General features: G+C 39.3%; 1 protein-coding gene across 2 annotated transcripts in view; it reads right to left on the bottom strand.

The window, feature by feature from the left end:
• Positions 1–20860, bottom strand: part of LOC126343774 (protein furry) — a 1073323-nt gene that overhangs the window by 87185 nt on the left and 965278 nt on the right. For both annotated transcript variants that reach the window (XM_050001966.1, XM_050001967.1), the window contains exons 38-41: positions 13888–14231; positions 13611–13808; positions 9789–9956; positions 1006–1146 (exon numbers count right to left, since the gene is read on the bottom strand). In XM_050001966.1, the coding sequence (XP_049857923.1) occupies positions 1006–1146; positions 9789–9956; positions 13611–13808; positions 13888–14231 (851 nt within the window). The remainder of the gene's footprint in view (positions 1–1005; positions 1147–9788; positions 9957–13610; positions 13809–13887; positions 14232–20860) is intronic.

Here is a 20860-nt window from a genome sequence, read left to right as displayed (position 1 = left end):
AGGTCAGGAACATCAGACACATTTCTTCCATAGGTCTTCTCCTGACTAATCTTATTCACATGGCCAATTCTGAGATATTGTCACATTATAAGATTGGCACTACAACTGAATACCTCAATACTAGTTATGTGAATAAAGAAATAAAGAAAAGGAGTGCTAATATTGGCTGTGGGTCAATTACTCGTTGTTTTCCAAAACATGTTATTTGCATGTATACTATCATCTTTCTCTATGGTTCTGAGAAATGTTCTTTGTTCTGGTTGGAAGTTTCCATCAGTTTTTCTATATTATTGGTTCGTCTTCTTTCTTGTAAAGTGATCTTGACAACAACAAAAAACTAAGCTTGTCTTGAAAAATATAACAATGGAGAGATTCATTTGCTGGCAGTAATTTTATATTGGTGAAGCCCAGGTGTACAGCATCTTTTAGTTTACTATTAATTTCAACATAAACACTAAAACATTTATTTTTATGGAAGTTTATAACATTGAAAACTTGGTTTGGAGATTTAGGATGCAGCTGAATTTGACAAAACTTATTTTCAGACACAATTCTCAAAAACAGTGGGCTACAACTTATGGGAATGTTTGCTCTCTCCCTGGCAAATGATTCATTATACTAGACTTTTTATGGCATTTTAAGTACAATCATCATTGGGCCTTTTGTTTATCTACATCTGCACTACTTACCTTAAAAAAAAATTAAAAAATATATAAAAAATGTTACACAATTTTCATTTTGACTCTAGGTATTTTTTTATGCTATTGGCATTAATCTTTTCAACCGGTTATCCACTGACACTTGTTTGGTTATAAGAACAAAAACTGCTCTAAACCACTAAATAAAAAAGGAGAATGTGTGTGTGTGTGTGTGTGTGTGTGTGTGTGCGCGAGTGAAAGTTGTAATAAACAATTACACTCCATCTCAATTTTAAAAAGTGATTGTATCAAAAAGTTGGTTTAAAGAGATAACCTACAAAAGTATTATATATGAGGAATTTCTTACCTCTATATATTTTGCAATTACTCTTAGCAGGTCAGCATTAATTAGCTGCACAGCAGCTGATGCTAAATCCACATAATGCAGCATGCAGTGAATAATACCTAATATAGGTAACTGTATAATAGCTGGTCCTTTTTCCAGTACCTAGGAAGTACATGAAAACAGATAAGACAATGAAATACATAAAAATGTCTCTTCAATAACAATAAAAGAGAAAGTCATAAATGGAAACTGCATGAAGTAAAAGCTTTCGGCAGTCACATTTGGCATTACTGTACTGCATTTCTGTGCTACTAAAGATAATTTCTTTTGGGCTCAAAGATAAAACAGGAAGTAGCAAAATAAGGTGAAACGTAGTGTAAGTTGCATAAGCCTAAATAAAGAGAGACAACATGTGAAAGAGGAAATGAAATGAAGCCACATTCCAATAATGAACAGAGTAAATGTAACCACTCACTGTATGACTGAGATCATTATTAAACATTCAGACCAATATCCTTTCTCAGACATAACAGACTAACACACACACACACACACACACACACACACACACACACACACACACACACAACATTGTCCCAGTGCTGCAGCATGGACTAACTGGTGCCAATCTCTCTCTCTCTCTCTCTCTCTCTCTCTCTGTGTGTGTGTGTGTGTGTATGTGTGTGTGTGTGTGTGTGTGTTTTCTAGTTCCAAGACAGAACACTGTCTGGAAACTTTGTGATATTTTAATATTGTTTATGTGCTTGTTAACTACTCAACACTTCAAGTGTATATTTAGTGGTTATGTTTACTCCTGCCATTATTTGTATTCCATGTGTGAGCTCCAGTGTCATGACATTATACATGTTATTTACAGCACACACAAAGAATCTCTGCATCCACAAGCAGTCATCTACAGTATAATCAGACTTTGTCCATTCATCTATTAAATATTAAATGCAAATTACTAAATCACTGACTGAGTCCTGTGAACAGGTCAGTGGAGTATAGCGCAGATTCATCAGGAGAAGAGACTGACACTATAAAACATTGGAATCCACTAACAACATCCATTTCTAGTCTCCCTTACTCATACGTTAATTTCACCTGTCTGTGATGTGACTTTCCTAACAAACGAAATTTTGAAGAGTGGTTGCAGGTTGAATAATAATAATAATAATAATAATAATAATAATAATAATAATAATAATAATATCTCTTCTAGTAGAAACACTGTACTGTTTGCCACGACTAGAACAATTTTTGATAATAGTCCCATCCTCAGTCCTTTCTGGTTTCACTTCGATAGATATTTTGACTGGACTACAAATAATAGGCCAAGAACTGTCTTGGATTATTCTTTGTGTAATAGTGTACTCAGTGGCATTGCCTAACTTACAGAAATACTAGTTCAGTGATTCTATGTACTTATACATTTTTAAATACATACGTATTGGTTATGAACTATAGATTAAAACTGAAGAAACTACAAAAAGGTGGTAATTTAAGGAGATGGGACCTTGATAAACTGACTAAACCAGAGGTCGTACAGAGTTTCAGGGAGAGCATAAGGGAACAACTGAGAAGAATGGGGGAAAGAAATACAGTAGAAGAAGAATGGGTAGCTTTGAGGGATGAAGTAGTGAAGGCAGCAGAGGATCATGTGTGTATGAAGACGAGGGCTAGTAGAAATCCTTGGGTAACAGAAGAAATATTGAATTTAATTGATGAAAGGAGAAAATATAAAAATGCAGCGAATGAAGCAGGCAAAAAGGAATACAAACCTCTCAAAAATGAGATTGACAGGAAGTGCAAAATGGCTAAGCAGGAATGGCTAGAGGACAAATGTGTGGATATAGAGGCTTATCTTGCTAGGGGTAAGATAGATACTGCCTACAGGAAAATTAAAGAAACCTTCGGAGAAAAGAGAGCCACTTGTATGAATATCAAGAGCTCAGATGGAAACCCAGTTGTAAGCAAAGAAGGGAAAGCAGAAAAGTGGAAGGAGTATATAGAGGGTCTATACGAGGGCGATGTACTTGAGGACAATACAAATGGAAGAGAATGTAGATGAAGATGAAATGGAAGATCCGATACTGCGTGAAGAGTATGACAGAGCACTGAAAGACCTGAGTTGAAACAAGGACCCGGGAGTAGACAACATTCCTTTAGTACTACTGACAGCCTTGGGAGAGCCAGTCCTGACAAAACTCTACTATCTGGTGAGCAAGATGTATGAGACAGGTGAAATACCCTGAACTGAAACCATCACATAACGGAAATAGTACATTTATGGATATGGGTTCCTATTCAAAGTAGTATGTGCTTACTCCTCTCTACATGTCATAGAAATATTAACAGGAATTTCTGAACATTGTGTAATTGTATGTTCCATTTCCTTATAACGATTTCACATAAAATTTATATATATATTTGGACAACATCCATACAATATTTATTGTCTACAGATGGAGATAAGCCGCCGTGGGTAGGAAAAGGAGATGTTAATTTGGATGCTCAGGAGAACTACAAATGTGTGCAACACAGCTGGCGAGCAGTTGTGCATGCCTCCTAGCCTTCAATGGAGGGACTCTGGCCTCCAACAGGATGCTGGTCACTGGAATCGTCCTAAAAGCTCCCGTTGCAAGACGAATGCCACAGTGGTGCACTGGGTCAAGTAAACTCAACACTGAGGACACTGCTGAACCATAAACGAGACTCCCATAAGCAAGGTGAGATTGAACAAGGGCTCTGTAGAGCTGCAGTAATGTAGAGCAATCTGCACCCCAGTTAGTGCTGCTCAGGAAGCGGAGGGCATTGAGGTGCTGCCAGCACTTCCACTTCAGATGGCAAAGATGAGGAAGCCATGTCAATTGAGCGTCAAAATCCAGTCAACTACAGTGAGTGGATCATCATTAAGGTAAAGTTCTGGTTCTGGATGAATGGTACGACGCCGACGTAGTGCATGACACATGACTTTGCAGCTGAAAACTGCAAGCCATGGGCTAGAGCCCATAACTGCGTGTTGTGGATGGATCCCTGTAGGTGCTGCTCACCAACACCAGTGCTGGAGGAGCAGTATGAAATGCAGAAGTTGTCTGCATACAGAGAAGGTGAGACGGATGGGCCAACAGCTGCTGCTAGGTTGTTAATGGCCACTAAAATAGAGATACACTCAATACAGATCCCTGCGGGACCTCATTCTCCTGGATATGGGGGGAACTATGGAAGGCACCAACTTGGCCATGGAAAATACAAAGCAATAGAAAATCAAGAGTGGGCCCCGGAAACCGCACTCATATAATGTGGCAAGGATATGATGTCGCCAGGTCGTGTCATAAGTTTTCATACATCAACAAGGATGGCTACCAGGTGTTGGCATCTGGAAAAGACTGTTCGGATGGTAGACTTGAGGGAAAGTAGATTATCGGTGGTAGAGCGACCCTGGTGGAAACTGCCCTGGCATGGAGCCATTAGGCCACGTAACTCCAGGACCCAACACAACTGCCGACTTACTATACATTCTAACAGCTTACACAGAACGTTGGTGAGGCTGATGGACTGATAGCTATCCACATCAAGAAGGTATATGCTGGGTTTGAACACTGGAATGATGGTGCTCTCTCATCATTGTGATGGAAAGATGCCATCACACCAGATTGAGTTGAAGATGACAAGGAGATGTCGCTTGTATTTGGATGAGAGTTGTTTGATCATTTGACTATGGATCAGATCTGGCCCAGGAGCTGTGTCGGGCAATGTGCAAGGATGCTGAGGAACTCCCACTCTGTACATGGACCACTATAGGGTTCACTGTGATGTTCAGTGAATAAGAGGGCTTTCCTTTCCATTCTCCGTTTGAGGGTGGTAAATGCTCGGGGATAATTCTCTGACGCGGAGGCTCAAGCATAGTGCTCGGCAAAGTGCTTGCCAATTGCGTTTGAGTTAGTAGATAACACTCCACTGACATTAATTCCAGTGACACCTGTCATAGTCTGGTGCCCACAAACACGTCTGATCTTCGTCCAGACCTGGAAAGGTGATGTATGGCACCCAATAGTTGAGATGTACCTTTCCTAACATTCCTGTTCTGTCATTTTATAAGCTGGTGAACACAGGCACAGAGCCATTTAAAAGCTATTAGGTGCTCTAGGGAAGGATGCTGCTTATGTCACTGTAGAGCTCGCTGAAGCTCTTTAAGGGCCTCAGCAATTTCCGGCGACCACCAAGATACTGACTTTCGCATGGACACCCTAAAGTACAAGGGACCTCATTTTCCGCTGCAGAAACGATCGATCTAGTGACCTGCTCAACTACCACATCAATGGTACCATGTGGGGAAGCTTCAACGGTGACAGTAGAGGTGAAAACTCCCCAGTCTGCCTTGTTGAAAACCCATCTTGGTAGACGTCTGGGGGAATGGGGCTGGGGGAGTGGCAGGAAGATGGGAAAGCGGTCACTACCACACAAGTCATCATGGGCTCTCCAGTGGACAGATGGGAGAAGTCTTGGGCTGAAGAAGGATAATTCAATGGTAGTGTCATGAACTTCACTGAAATGTGTGGGGGCCCCAGTATTTAAGAGGCAGACGTCGAGTTGAGACGGTAAAGTTTCGACATCTCTGCCTCAGCCACTAAGCACGGTGTCACCCAACATGGGGTCATGGGCATTAAAATCCCCCAAAAGTAGGAGAGGTTTAGGGAGTTGATGAATCAGTGCAGCCAATGTATTCAGGGGTACTGCAGCATCCGGAGGAAGATATACATTGCAGACAGTTATTTCTTGCGTCGTCCTTATCCTGACAGCCACAGCTTCAAGAGAGGTTTGAAGGTGCACATGTTCAACACATACTGAGTTCAGGACATAGACAAAAACTCCGCCTGATGCTATTATAGTCGCTAAGGTTCTTGTAATATCCCCTAAAGCCGCAGAGGGCTGGGGTCCACATTGCTGGGAACCAGGTTTCCTGGAGGGCAATGCAGAAAGCAGGTGTAAAGCTTAAGACTTGCAATAGCTCAGCTAGGTGGTGGAAAAAACCACAGCAATTCCACTAGAGGATGACATTATTGTGAGGATGGGAAGGCATGAAGCACACAAGGAGGCAAGTTATGCATCAGGGTCACCTGCTGCCACTGACTGAGTATTTGTGTCCATTCCTATTGTGGATGAGGCATCAGGGAGATCCAGGTCCTCAGGGGATGCTAAGATCTCCATCTCATCCTCAGGAGCAGAACTGATAGAGAATGGTGGTGTTGCGGTCACCGGGGGGTCCTTTTTCTTAGCAGACTTCTTTGTTTGCTTGCCCTCTCGCTTCTCTTTACGGGCTGGCTGCGAGGACTTATCCAAAGTAGCTTCAGGCAACGAGGAAGACTGTGAAGCTCTTCGTCCAGCAGCTTTTGGCTCCTTTAGCCACTAGCGAGTGTCTGCTGTGGCATTAATGGAGACCTTGGGAGAGAGGGTCCTAAGGGACCCCTTCTGCACAAGGGGAGCTGGAGGAGACTGTTGCTTCTCCAGCAGGGGGGAGAGGACTGATGTCCCCTGCATTTGGGGGGGGGGGGGGGGGCTTGCTCCTGCAGTAGGTACTTTGGGAGCAATGGAAGGAGATTTTCCCCCTACCACCAAGGGGACGGATGTACTCCGGAGGCCGGAAGGGCTCACTGTTCGGGACACAGAGTGTGATATGACTGGTACTTGTGACAGCGATCGTAATGTAGCTGCAGGATATGTGGATGTCAACTGAATGGGGTATAATTGTTCAAATTTACGTTTAGCCTCTTGGTAAGTCAACCGGACCAGGGTCTTGTAACCCGTGATTTTCCACTCCTTTTACAGTACTGTGCAGTCTCGCGAGCAGGGGGAGTGCTACTCTCCACAGTTGATACAAGTAGAAGGAGGCACACATTGAGTATCTGGATGCGGTGGACGTCCACAGTCTTGATGGAAAATAATCCCATGACCATGTTCAGGCTTTTATGGTGAGTGATGGAATCAGGAATATCACCCAGCTGGTCACAAGTGAGTAACGCCCAGGACTGGGCTGGGTATGCTGTCTGAATTAAGACTGCACTGCTTCTCACCTTGGACAGTGCAGTCACTTCCCCAAACTTATCCTCAAGATGTTCAACAAAAAATTGAGGCTTCATAGGTAGAAAGGAGTTCCTGTCCATTCAGCTACAGACTAAATACTGAGGTGAATATAGCTCTGTTCTTTCTGTAGCCCTATGTTCCTCCAATGGTGTAGCAAGGGTGGGAAACGATTTACCATCATATCTGTCAGCATTGTACTCAACCTTGCCCTTCTTAGAGACTGCTGGCACCATACGGTCACCAGCAAGAGATGATTTAGTCCACTTCATTGTGGGTCATCCGTCCTGATGCCACCCACTCCGAACAGGGGATCTACCCACCGGTGCCACCCAGCCACAGCAAGGGCCACCTGGCATGATGGCCACTGCTGGGATTCCTGATGCCCAAGGAGGACAGACATTTACTCATTGGTATACGTGAGGAGTTAACAGCTCAGGCAGCAGCAGTGGGATCCCTGTTTTGTCAGGGGGCTACCACCAAATGGGTACATGACAGCCGCACCACAATGGACTGGCTACCATGCTGGATATTGGACACAGAGAAATCCAATATTGTCAGAGGGGTGAAAGAGGACAGGAGACAACCAAAGAAGATGACATACCCTGGAAAGTGTCCTTGCCCAAATAGTTGAATTGCATTTGTAGATGCAAAGCCATGACAAGGCGTCCTTCCCCATATGGCCTGCACTTCTGTAGAGTTTGGAAAGTGGCAGGTCAGACCATAAAATGGGACCTGAGCTTACAGGACCGAAAAGTCTGAGACTCTTTTTAGTCACCTCTTACAACAGGCAGAAAAACCTTGGGCCTATTCTAACCCCTGGACCCATAGGTGGGAGGAAGAGGGGGGAGGGGGAGGGGGGGACCTCGTGTCAGGGAAGACTTAATGGATGGGACGAAAATGAGCAAACTCCAACAATCAGTCTTTACTTCTCATCCCACCTGGGAGTTTTCTCCTGCTGCTTCCTGGTGAGTTGATTTTTTATCTATCCAATCACATTAAATTTTCAAAAATTGGTTATTTTTGTTGACATAATATCTCATGCTGACATTCAATGGAGTATGGTCAAACAACAATTTTGGCCACAGCATTTTTTTTTTTTTTTTTTTTTTTTGGGGGGGGGGGGCTGTTATTAAAGAATCTGTAGAAATACATATGGCAGAAAATTTGATGAATTCTCACTGTGGCTGTCAGTTGATTAATGCACAACATTACAATCTCCACAATTTTCTCTAATCAAAGATGACAGAGTACACTGATGGCCATGGCAAATGTCAACCTTTATTTATTTATTTATTTTTCTATCCATCTGTAGACAATACAGATTGTATGGGTGTTGTCAACAAATACATATATATGATACAGACACAAGGGTATATAAAAGTACAATTGCATTTCCTAAATATAAACTACAATTATTTATCTTACTGTGTTTTATGATTATACATGATGTCCCACTCTGTTATTGAACATACCAAAGAAAGCACCTAGTTACAGTACTTAATCAGTCACATTGTTAACATGTCAACAAATACATTGTCAACAAATACATATATATGATACAGATACAAAAGTATAAGTACAATTGCATTTCGGAAATATAAACTGAGGATAGCAGAGTTCTGCAATCCACCAGTGAGGGTGGTGCTGCCAGATAATATGGTCAGTTTGTGGCCACTATTCTGGCCACATGTGTGGAGTACTCACAGTGTGCTAATCAGTTGTGGAATGGGAGAACATCTTCACCAGCCTCTGATGGTTCACTTAAGGATGACTGGCTGATGCCCAATCAAAATATCAAGGAGCTTAATTGACAATGACCAGATGCAATTTCTTTGAACATTCAATTTGCTGTGAAAATTTTAAATTTCACACAGTACTGCGTCTCTATTCAATTATTAATACATAATAAGGGTAATATGGAACTCACACTGTGACTGGATATTATTATGAGGGAGGAGGATTTTGAGGGTTCTTGTTACAAGAAGATTTATTGGGCGGTAGCAGATGAAAGGCAGTGTTGTGATACAGGATACTGCCAATATTGACATGTGAACAATTGACACCTTTCATCTATGATTTCTGTCTTTTATTTTCATGGTAGTTTCCGGGCTTTCAAGGAAAAACATAACTGCCACTGCACTTTTAATGGTATAAGTATCTGTGTACATTAATCATTAGATATATCGTCATCATCATCATTATCACCATCATTAAATATCCTTTAATGTAGCTGGAGACAGCTGTATATGCATCCCTTTCAGGTTGGCTTATCATACAACTAATATGTGTGCACCTATTGTCAATGTCTTTTTTTTCTTCAAAATATCACAAGACCTATCTCTAGGTTGTTTGTCTGCTACAGTACTTCTAAAATATCTTTTTGGTATCTGATTTAAAAGAAATCATTACATCTGGCCACACCACTGCAATCATTTAAATTTTAATACTTCAACATTTAATATTAAACAGCCAATAATAAACAATGAAGCAGTTAAAATTAGCAATGTATTCATCACCTAATTTTCTGAAGTTTTAACTTATTTTCTCATTCATTACTGAAACTTTAATACTTAAAGCCAACAGTCACAAACAATTGATATGATCAACCAATAAAGGAAAAGTGTACTTGGAAAGATTTTGTTCATGCAGGGCCAATCAGTAATTTCAGCTGTGCTAAAGCTCTGGCCTACATTAGCACTAAAACAATTAAAACCTACCTCAACAAGAAATGACAGCATAGAGAGGCTAAGATGCCCGTAAGTATCGTAGAGGTATTTGACCACACACTTCGTCCACTGAAAACTTTCCTTGCTGAATGTCCGGCGACTATAAAGAGTCATTACAGTGCCCAAATTCTCGAGTTTTTTACTTTTTTCTGTGCTAACCTGGAGACAGTAATTCACAAATAAATTTGATAATGAAATTTTCTTAACTAAGTATATAACTCACTACAATCCTTACTACTACATAATTAAGGGTGTCCATAAAAGAATATCCCCATTTCAATGGTACATTATAATGGTTTAATTTAGACTATTTACAACAAATCATACATTAAACTGAAAGTAAACTAATCTAGTTATTCTTAAAAATGTTCAATATGTGCATTTTTAATATATGGCACACATCCAACCAAAAATCCAGTTCTTCCCACACTTTGATTAAAAAGTCTGGAGCAATCGAAACAATAGCCTCAGTTCTGTGCGTCCATTCTGGCAAATCATTCAGCTTTAGCAGATATACGTATGATCTTTTATAAAGCCTCAAAGGAAAAAAAATGCTTGTGTGAGGCCAGTTGAATATGGAGGTTGGTAGAAAAGAGCTCTGTTGCACTGACCATTACAATCAATCCTAGATTCAGAGACTTTGACACTCAATCATTCGCATAAAAAAAGAGCCCATGGGGAGGGGCTCTATCTTGCTGACACACAAAATTTTCAGGTTCACTTTCTAATTGGGAAAAAGAGCCATTCTTGCAACATATCCTGATAAGCCACCACTGTTACGATAGCTTCAAAGAAAAAATGATTTGTACACCTGATCTCAGGACACAACACAGAAAATGTTTAATTTAGGGGACTCATTTTAAAGCATGTACAACTGTAACTGCTATGGATGAATGTGTAAACATTTTCTTAAAGCTTTCCACACTATCATTTTTGGGAAGTGAAGTTCCCGACTTGCATTCTGAACAGACATCTTAGGAATGCAAAGGTATGATGCTCCACAATGCGCTCAATATCCTCTGCAGACACTTTTTGTCATCCAATACTTATCCCTTCACACACATATCCAGTCATATCGAATTGATTGTACCATCAGCAGATGTTGTTGCCACATGTGGGATCACAATGAAACTTTAAATGAAATGCATGTTTATGTGCATAAATGGTGCTGCAAGCAGGAAAATAACAAATCAGTATTCACACATGTTCTTACCTACAGCTGTTTGACTTACTCTTTAAATGTCTTCTTGAATCAACACTCTATGACATTTACTGTTGATACTATTAAAATTTATATCAAGAACAGTCTTTTATGGACAACCCCTGAAAAAAATATATTTCAGTAACACAATATTGAAATAGAGTAAATTATTTAAATAGATGTAAATTGGATATTCAATTTTGCATCACATGTAAAAAAAAAAAATCGATTATTATGTCTCAGAAATGGTCACCAACAGCTAACAGCAATTTATTAGTTTGCCAATTTTTATGAGACATCAGACGAAGTGGTGACACCTTGTTTGTCTCTCCTTTATTCCCTTAAGCTAGGATCATGAGTTTTTTCCTTCCAAATCAATGACCCCTTGCTTTGGCATATGATTTACCATGTATTATCTATACATATTATACAGATATATACATTCCGAACTTTATTTCTGATGTTCTAAATTTTTTCCAAAGATGACAAGAGACAAAACCTGTATTGTGGAGGTATTGTAATAAAAAAATCCTAAAGTTATCTAGATGGTATTATTCATTAAGGTCACTAAGATTGTAGAGTCATATCTGTAAAATATTTCCTATATTAACAATACTTGTAACATTTCATTTCCCCCCCATCCTCTCCCTACCTCTGTATTCAGGAAACTTGCATGTAAACCACATTTAGTATCTACCTTTCAACCTCCTACAATAGTTTTTTGTAATGGTCTTCCAACAAAAGGTCTCATATTGTTATAGGAGAAAGTAATACTGAAAACTAGAACAAAAAGTTTGATAATTTACGATCAGAAACAAATACGTGTTGAGATATGGGACTCATTACAGCCCTCTCTCTCTTGGTGGTTACCACTCATTCTCTCACATCCTTCAGTCCTCCTCCTCCTAAAGAATCATGAACTACTGTGGACTCACCTGGTGAGCCTCAGATTAGATCACATATCTAGAACACACAATAATGTAAAATTTGCATGTTGCTGATGGATGTGAAATACATCAATACTTTTAAATGTCCCCATATCCAGAAATCTACTAATGGTGGACCTTCTCAACCAATGTATCACTCATTAAATGTCTGTGTTAGGTACTGTCATATAAGGCATGCCCTGTTGTGTATAAGTCTTATCTGCAGGGGCAACATTTTCCAATAGAACTGGTAATATGTTGTGGAGAAGTTGGTAGTAAACAGCACCTATTTATTTGTCTCAAAACAAGTGTTTTGGTAGTACTGGTCACTCACAATTTCTGCCCATGCACTGACATTAAAGTGAACCTAAAGGCTTTACTATATGACTACTGAAGCATTTGCCTCATGGTGGTGTTTTGGTAATTTTTTATAACACACTGTGTGAATAATGTCTCATCTGTAAATAAAATACAAGGTGTGAACTATAGTGCTTCAGCACTCTGACTTATAATCCTGTGGCAGAACTGTAATCTGGCATGGTGTTGCGGTCTGAGAGAACAAGCACACACTGTGAGAGATAAGGATGAAGTAACTGTTCGTTGCAGAATTGACTATGCAAAAGTGTGGTTTAGGCATTCAAAACATCCAATCTTTGCACATTTTTTTCAGTATTGTCTTCTACTCACTGTAACACTTCCTGCTCCATATCTAGTGTGTAAATTGTGCCAGGTCCACCATGTTACCTTGTGCTTGCTGCAAACGATGCTGTGGCAGCACTTGCTGGAGCAACTTGCTCAACATTTTTTCAGACACAATGTGGTGTCAAATATGTTGGATGATGAACGCAACATGTAACTATCTGTTAATGCTGTCAGCTAAACTGGAGAAGAATACCATATCTGTCATTTCCCACACAGAATAACAAGACTCCATGGAATCACTAATTCTTGTCTGATGCCAGGATAACATCAACATGGAAAGTAAAAAATACCTGATGTAGAAGATAGTTGTCAATAACGTCACAATCTCAGGACAAAAAACAGAGACAAACACAACCCACAACTAAAAACAAGAAATATTGACAGGAAGACAGCCTACACCACTGAGTGCTGACTTTACCGATGCACGTAAACCTACCTGATCTTTCAACAAGTATTTGTTTTTGGGCATATGATCTGAGGCCTTTTTTTTACCTCGTTTAACAGTATGGGATTTTTTTTGAAGGCTCTATATATTTAAGAGGATGGAGCTAAGCGAACAGCCTGCAAGCTCAAACATGTCATCATTAGGACAGAGAGGGAAACATAAATATTATATCATATATGGTATGTAGATGAAAACAGAAAATGGCTACAGGCACTGATTATGACTAGAGACAGGGAGAGTAGTAAAAGCAAACATTCTGAAAGAAAGCCTAAGTTACTAAAATATTATGGTTCTCCATCATGTAAGACTTTGCACATTCGCATAAGGAATGAAGCTGGGGAACTGATGAATGCAGTATAGGACAACAAGTGAAATTCCATGGGATTTTTCTTTCTTTGAATTTTTTTGAGTTCTTATGGTGGAAACTACAAGAATTAAAAGAAGGTAAACTTTGTTTACTGTATTTAACGTTCAATCAGTTGCAATTTTCACAAATAGCACTAATTCGGTCAACAGTATACAGTATTTGTTACCCTTACCTGAGCTATATTTTCTGCACTTCTAATGCACAAGTCATTTGTATCTTCATAATGCAGTAACATGTATGGTAACAAAGCCATAACATTCATAGGGAATGCTAAGCTTTGAGTTGGATCGACAACAGGCAAATCTAAAAGCTGTGTAAACTGTGACAACAGAGTCACAACTGGCTCATATGTGTTTGGGTTTGTGCAGCCCTGCAAGAAAGAATAATTAACTTACATACTTAATTTTCATATACATTATTCTACTATAACCCAAACTGTGTAAATATACCTTCAACAAGAGAGCATGAACTCCTGGAAAGGCAGGCCATTTGAGCTGAGCTTGCAATTTTTCAACTTTATCACGGGCGTCTGGCCTATCTAGTGGTAAACGATGGAGCACACGACTTAGCAACCGCAAAGCGAGTAGAAATTCATGTTCATAGTCAGATTCCAAAAGAGATACAGAAAGCCAGAAAAGTTGTGCCAATATGGTCATCTTGTCATCCTGTGTAGCAGTATCACCGAGGAGCTTTAGAGACTGGGCAGAACGAGATCTTGAAAGGTTTGTGGAATATTTATTGAGGCTACAGCCAGAGCGAGCTTCGAGTTCTGATGATGCTCGACCTCTTATATCTGTGAAATTACAAGGCATCAGTAATAAACACAAAAACTGAAATACATTAAAATGTAACCATAGACAAAGACACAAGTTAAATTTTCTATATTTGTGACATTAGAAACATATTTAATTTGAATTGCAATAATATTGAGTAATTACACTAACTCTCTGCTACTTACAGAACATTCCTTGATTAAAGGCTCATGTAAAATGTAGTGTGTGTACGACTAAAACACGATTGCCTGAATTATACAAGTATCTGCCTTCCTTTACACCTGCAACTACCAGATTGTCACTAAACATAAAAACTTGTAATGATGTTCTTTGCAGGCATGTCATTAGGCACTGGATATACAAAAATTGTCAATACCTGTCATGTTAGTAATGAGTTAAAGTGAGTTTAAACTTTCAGTTTGGCAATTAATGACTGTGGAGCTGGAAACAATGATGATACCTTACAAATTTTTTATGTCCTTGAAAGTTACCCTTAAGCAGAAACAGACAAAAATTCACAGTGAAATAATTAATTTTTCCATACATCCTAGTACTTACAAACAAGCTACCTGTAGTATTAGATATATGGATTTGTGGCATCAGGGAACTCTGTTCAGCTAGTTGTTTCTGATAATCTATCAAGCTACTTGTGTAACACTGTACTTGGTTTTTCTGGAAGCGAAGTTCTTATATTCATGTCTTCAGTATTCTCAATTTTACTTTTCCTACCATCTGTTTTCATGGATCTTTAGTGCTTTGAGAGAGTAATTAACATGTGAATTGGTGATACCGTTCCTTGAAATATCAAACCACAGTTTAAAAAATAGCATTATCTTTGTAATTAAAATTACTTTCAAGTTCATTTGTTTGTATGGACTATGGTGGCAAAAATTATTACATCTGATTTGTGGGAGAATTTTGTGCAAAATAGCAATCACTGTACTTAACTCACATGCAGCCTGTGTCACAAAAACGTATAATATTTTGGAAACATTACAAATTTAAACAAAAGATTGCAATAATTTTGACTCTTTTACAATTTCAACACTCAATTACCATAAATAGCAAGAAGCAAAAGAAGATTTCAATGTCTTTAAATAAAACAGTGCTGATAATTCAGGGAAAAAATAACACATGCATAAAAATATGTGATATTTACATTGCTGAAACTATGTGCAAGCTTTACAGAGCAAAGTTATTAATAAAGAAAGACATTTGCAGTGTGCCGATACAATTACAGGTACACTCCTTGCTTTTTGATAATTAAGGGGTATCTGAGTTAGTTTCTAAACATAATGCCAAATACAAACTGCCTTCCAGCAAATAGATTACAGACATAGTGTTGCTCCAATTTTATGGGCAGTGCAAAAGCAATATTGAATAAGTGGAATTTTTTGGCAGCTACTACAGTCATATGAACTTCTGATAGTTTTTAATCATCCATACTTCAAGACATTGTGTCTCAATTGTTCATTAAACGCAGTGTGCTTTTTTCTGATTCAGGAGAAAACCTGCACACAATTTTCACTATATGGAACTTTCAGAACAAAAGACAACAGACTTTACTGATAATGCAGCTAAAATTAAAACTGCTACACAGTTATTGAAACAGTCAACAATGAACAGAATTACATGAAATATTTTGAAACATGCCGAAAAAGATGAGAGGTGCCGTAGAACATATTACACAAAATAATATGGCTTCAGGAAAACCTGAGTAGAGATGAGCCCCAATTATGTTTGATTATGCTCAAAATTGTGCATCCAAATACTAGGCTAATGCACAAGTTTTTTCAATTGTTCTGAGAAATTTTGGCAATAGCAAGACATGCCTCAGTATTGTAACTTGAAAATGAAGGTGTATGATTATAGTAATAAATATTAAAAATTCACACTCTGCTATAAAGTTGGAAGAGACAGGCATATTACGTTAAGAGTGCCCGTGATGATCTTCAACATGCAGATGGGATGCAGGATGACATATTTTTGTCTTTGCCACATTTTCTTTCATCATAATCTGATCTGAGATCATTAAATCTGGTAACTGACATTTGTTAAACTAGAAGCAGCATGTTTTAATACATACATACCTCTTTATAAACAATACATTGACTAGGAAATGTGCATTATATAATAAGCTGCTTGTACTACATAAACTGGTCTCAGAGGATTCAAAAATTAAACCACACTACTTTTCCAGAATATCGAAATTAATGAGAAACTGATAAGAAATATTAAAAAATCTGTACAGCATGTTGATGTAGGTTTTTTTATGTAACAATGTTCCTTTCAGCTAATGAAGTGACTTGTTTTAGGCATAACATGCTAACAGAGTGCTAATAATGGAGTCAAATGGGAATCATTTTAATTTCTAGCTCTTGGTTTACAGTGGCATCAGTTTCATTCTTCAGCATTACATTTTTACTCAAACATTAGGATATAAAGTTGGATAACTCTGTGCTATATACTGGTTATCTAAGACCTGACAAATGCTGTGCATACCAAAATGGTATACCTACTGAAATAAAAGTGGAATGTACAAAAGCAGCCATTTTTGGATGAGTGCTATACAAATTGTTTTTAATAAGGCAAACTGTGTACACTCCCTTTCAAAGATGGCTTGTGTCTATGGAACATGTTGTTTCCCATACTTAAGTGGTTCTGAGATCATTCTTTAATTAAAGAGGCATTATAATTATTGTTTGAAATCTATGCACATTAGATATAATAGAGTATTTTTATGAGGATTTTCTGACTTCACATTGTAACTAAGCTACATCTCTACCCACATGTCTTATCACTAGTGCTAGGATTTTTATGACAAGCCCTATATTTTTTGGAAAGACTGACTTGTTCCTTAAATACATATAAATGCTTGTTATGAAAACGACTAAATGAATAACTATATTTTGTTAAGTCTTTATTATGCACAAATGTCATTTATGTTGAATAGTGCATATCTTAGTAAGTAAACTGCCGGTGCCCGCCCGGTTTGCTGTGCGATCTAACGCCTGGTCACCAGTACGAATCTGCCCAGCGAATTTGTGTCAAGGTCCAGTGAACCAGCCAGTCTGTGGATGGTTTTTAGGTGGTTTTCCACCTGCCTTGGTGAATACAGGCTGGTTCCCCTTATTCCACCTCAGTTACACTATGTTGGTGATTGCTGCGCAAACAAGTTCTCCACGTATGCATACACAACCATTACTCTACCATGAAAACATAGGGGATACACTCGTCTGGTGAGAGACGTTCCCTGGGGGGTCCACCAGAGGCCGAACCACACAATAACCCTGGGCTCGGTGTGGGACGGCGGAGGGGTGAAGTGGACTGCGGTAGTCAACATGCGGTTGTGGACCACTGCGGCTGCAGCGGGGACGGAGCCTCTTTTTCGTTTCTAGGTCCCCAGTTAACATACAATACAAACTGCCGTATTGATCATATTTTCTTTCTTTCAAGCAGTAAAGAACTTTCCTCATCCAATTTATTTCTTTTGTGTAACATTCCTCAGAACTGTGCGTCTCATTTTGTTTCCTGCAAAATGGCAAATATCTATCGTCCTCCCCTATATCGTTTGAATTTGCAGTATGGACTTCACCCTTACACAACACTCAATTCATGTAGCCTATTGCTACTCTATGAGCAGGTAGTGGGTGTAGCTATTCTTGAAACTGGACTACAGACAGGTATCTCATTGCGTTACTCAATCTCGCTCAAGTCGCTGTGCAGTATAGCTCAGAAAAAAAAGTTAAAGCAAAGCAAAGTATTCAAGTAAAATTACAGCTATCCATGTTTCAAAATGGTGTAAAAGTATTTTCAACTGCACTGTAATCTGTGTGAACTAAGAGTAACTGTGGAGAAGTAATAACTGGCAAATCTCTTCCTGATTCTTCCACAGTAAGAAAGGGCCACATCAGATGGAGCTATAAAAAAAACAATGAAACGAATCAGACAATAGGTTGCAAATAAAAAAATTTGGATATCAATTGATGATGAACCTACAAACTCTATGGGAAGATACATTGCACATGTCATTGTGTGAATTTTGTGGAAAAAATTGTCTAGGTGGAACGTTTCTAATAAACTGTGAACATTAAGAAAAAGTAAATTTTTTCCACTATTAGTCAATTGTTTGACAGACCCAATATGCCATATGGCCTGAAGGCATTAGGCATGAAAATATACTATTGTTCATGACGGACACTGCATCTTGTACAGTGAAAGCTGCCAATTCACTGAGATCAGTATACAGTAAAATGGCACAAGAGACTTATTTAGTTCACACCTTACACAGAGTTATAGAAGAGATTCATAGTCATTTCAGTGATGGTGGCGAATTAACTAGTTGTGTCAAAAAGGTATTTCTGAAAGCCCCGTCATGTTTTGCAACATTCAAGTTGTTAGGTCTAGACATTTCCTTATAATCATCTCCCTTTTGACAAGACAGGGGATCTGGATTGGTTCCTGCAATGATTACTCCCAGAACTTTAATATTGTAAAAAGCATAATTAATTCATTTTTACCAGTGAAGCCACTTCAGCATGCAGTGTGTCCTGTTTCAGTGCTTTTGTTGGGTGACAAGTTTTGTTTTAAAGGTTTTGATTTAGATTCAAACATTATTGTCAACTTTAAACATGCTACTCTTGTGACAGCTGAAGTAGACAGAAGTTTGTTGAAGTACATGGTTTTGTTGGCTGACAATAGGAAATCTTTTCTATCTGAAAATTTGCACTAGGCATTCATTTTATACTGACCGTCAAGAGTTCATAAATTGAAGTAAAAAGGAGGATGTAAAAAAATCTTAGTTAAGTACATCCTGATAATGTTAATAACAACAATATAAGGAAAATATAGATTGCTACTCATAACAAGATGACACGTTGAGTTTCAGACAGGCACAACAAAAAGACAGTTACACAACTAGCTTTTGGCCAAAGGCTTGTTCATAAAGAAAAAGACACACACCTACACACACACATGTAAGCAAGTACAGCTCACGCAAACATGACCACCGTATCTGGCAACTCAGAGTGCAATGCATTTGTGTAGAATGGAAGCAGCCATCTAGATGGGGTGGGAAAGGAAAAGGGATAGTGGGGCACAGGTGAGAGGAGTGGAGGGGGACTGCTACCTGGTGGATCATGCAGGGACTATACTGCCAATAGGCATAGCACCGGGAGGCTTCGGGGGTCAGGAAGTGGTGAGGGAGCATAAAAGGAGAGGAGCCGGCAAAGCAGGGAAGGGAAATGACAAGTGGGTGCATTAGCAGAGGGCAGCATACAAAGATGGTGAAGGGATAAGAATAGGGAGGAGATTATAGGACATAGGGGGCTGAAACTGTTGGGTGACCCCCAGACACCTTCCAGTAATTCCTTACCTCCAACTTGGCTTCAGCATCCTTCCCCAGGTCCTTCCTCAAACCACTGACCTTTCAGCAGAAGACAGGACAGCCATACACAACCTCAAAACAGATCCTGGTCTATTCACCATATCTGCAGATGAAGGTTCCACCACTGCCATTATGAAATGCAGCGACTACTTGACAGAAGGTCTCTGTCAGTTATCTGACTCCTCCACCTATAAATACAGTCACAGTGATCCCAACCCAGTAGTCCAAGATAACCTTCAACTTCTGCTTTATGCCATATGTCCTTGTAAAACCTCTCTCCTGAATCCATATTCCTCCTCATACCTATGACAGCCAGTGCACACACACCTTCTGCGTGCTCCCCAAAATCCACAATCCCAGCAATCCTGGTCACCCCATTGTAGCTGGTTTGTGCACCCACAGAAAGAATTTTGGCGCTCACTGACCTACATCTCCAACCAATTGCCCATAATCTAGACTCCCCCATTCAAGATACCAACCACTTCCTTCACCAACTCTCCACCATAAGCATCCCTTTATCTTGTAGACCCCTACTCATCACTGTTGATGCCACTTCCCTATAAACCAACATCTTTCATAACCATAGACTTAAAGCTTTTGAATACTAGATTTCCCAACTACTTCATGCCCCAAACCCACTATCTCGTTCCTCATACACCTTACTAATTATCCCAATAACTACTTATCCTTTGAAGGGAAGGTATACAAACAAATTCATGGCACATTCACGAGCACCTGCATGGCACCCTCCAATGCCAACCTGTTTATGTGTCATCTAGAGGAGACCTTCCTAGCCTCCAAACATGCTAAATCCCTCGTCTGGTTCAGATTCATTAACAAGGTGTATATGTGGACAAGGAAAAAAAAAAAAAAAATCCTGGGTTTTTCCCGGATTTCACAATTAAAAAAATACGCTTTCTCCCAGGTGAAAATAAACTTTTTCCTTGTTAAGTGACAGAACTCTTTCCCTCGGGATCGTAAAACTTATCAATCCTTTGAATGGTTAAAATTTTGTACACCATCCATCCAGCCATCCATACATATATAGACACAAGCAGACATCTGCTTGTGTCTGTATATGTATGGATGTGTGTGTGTGTGTGTGTGTGTGTGTGTGTGTGTGTGTGTGTGTGCGCGCGCGCGCGCGTACGCGAGTATATACCTATCCTTTTTTCCCCCTAAGGTAAGTCTTTCCGCTCCCGGGATTGGAATGACTCCTTACCCTCTCCCTTAAAACCCACATCCTTACGTCTTTCCCTCTCC

The sequence above is a fragment of the Schistocerca gregaria genome, chromosome 1, assembly GCF_023897955.1.
Source record: "Schistocerca gregaria isolate iqSchGreg1 chromosome 1, iqSchGreg1.2, whole genome shotgun sequence".
NCBI classification, from domain to species: domain Eukaryota; kingdom Metazoa; phylum Arthropoda; class Insecta; order Orthoptera; family Acrididae; genus Schistocerca; species Schistocerca gregaria.
Note: the sequence above shows the minus strand (reverse complement) of the source record. Positions and strands in the feature narration are given on the sequence as shown.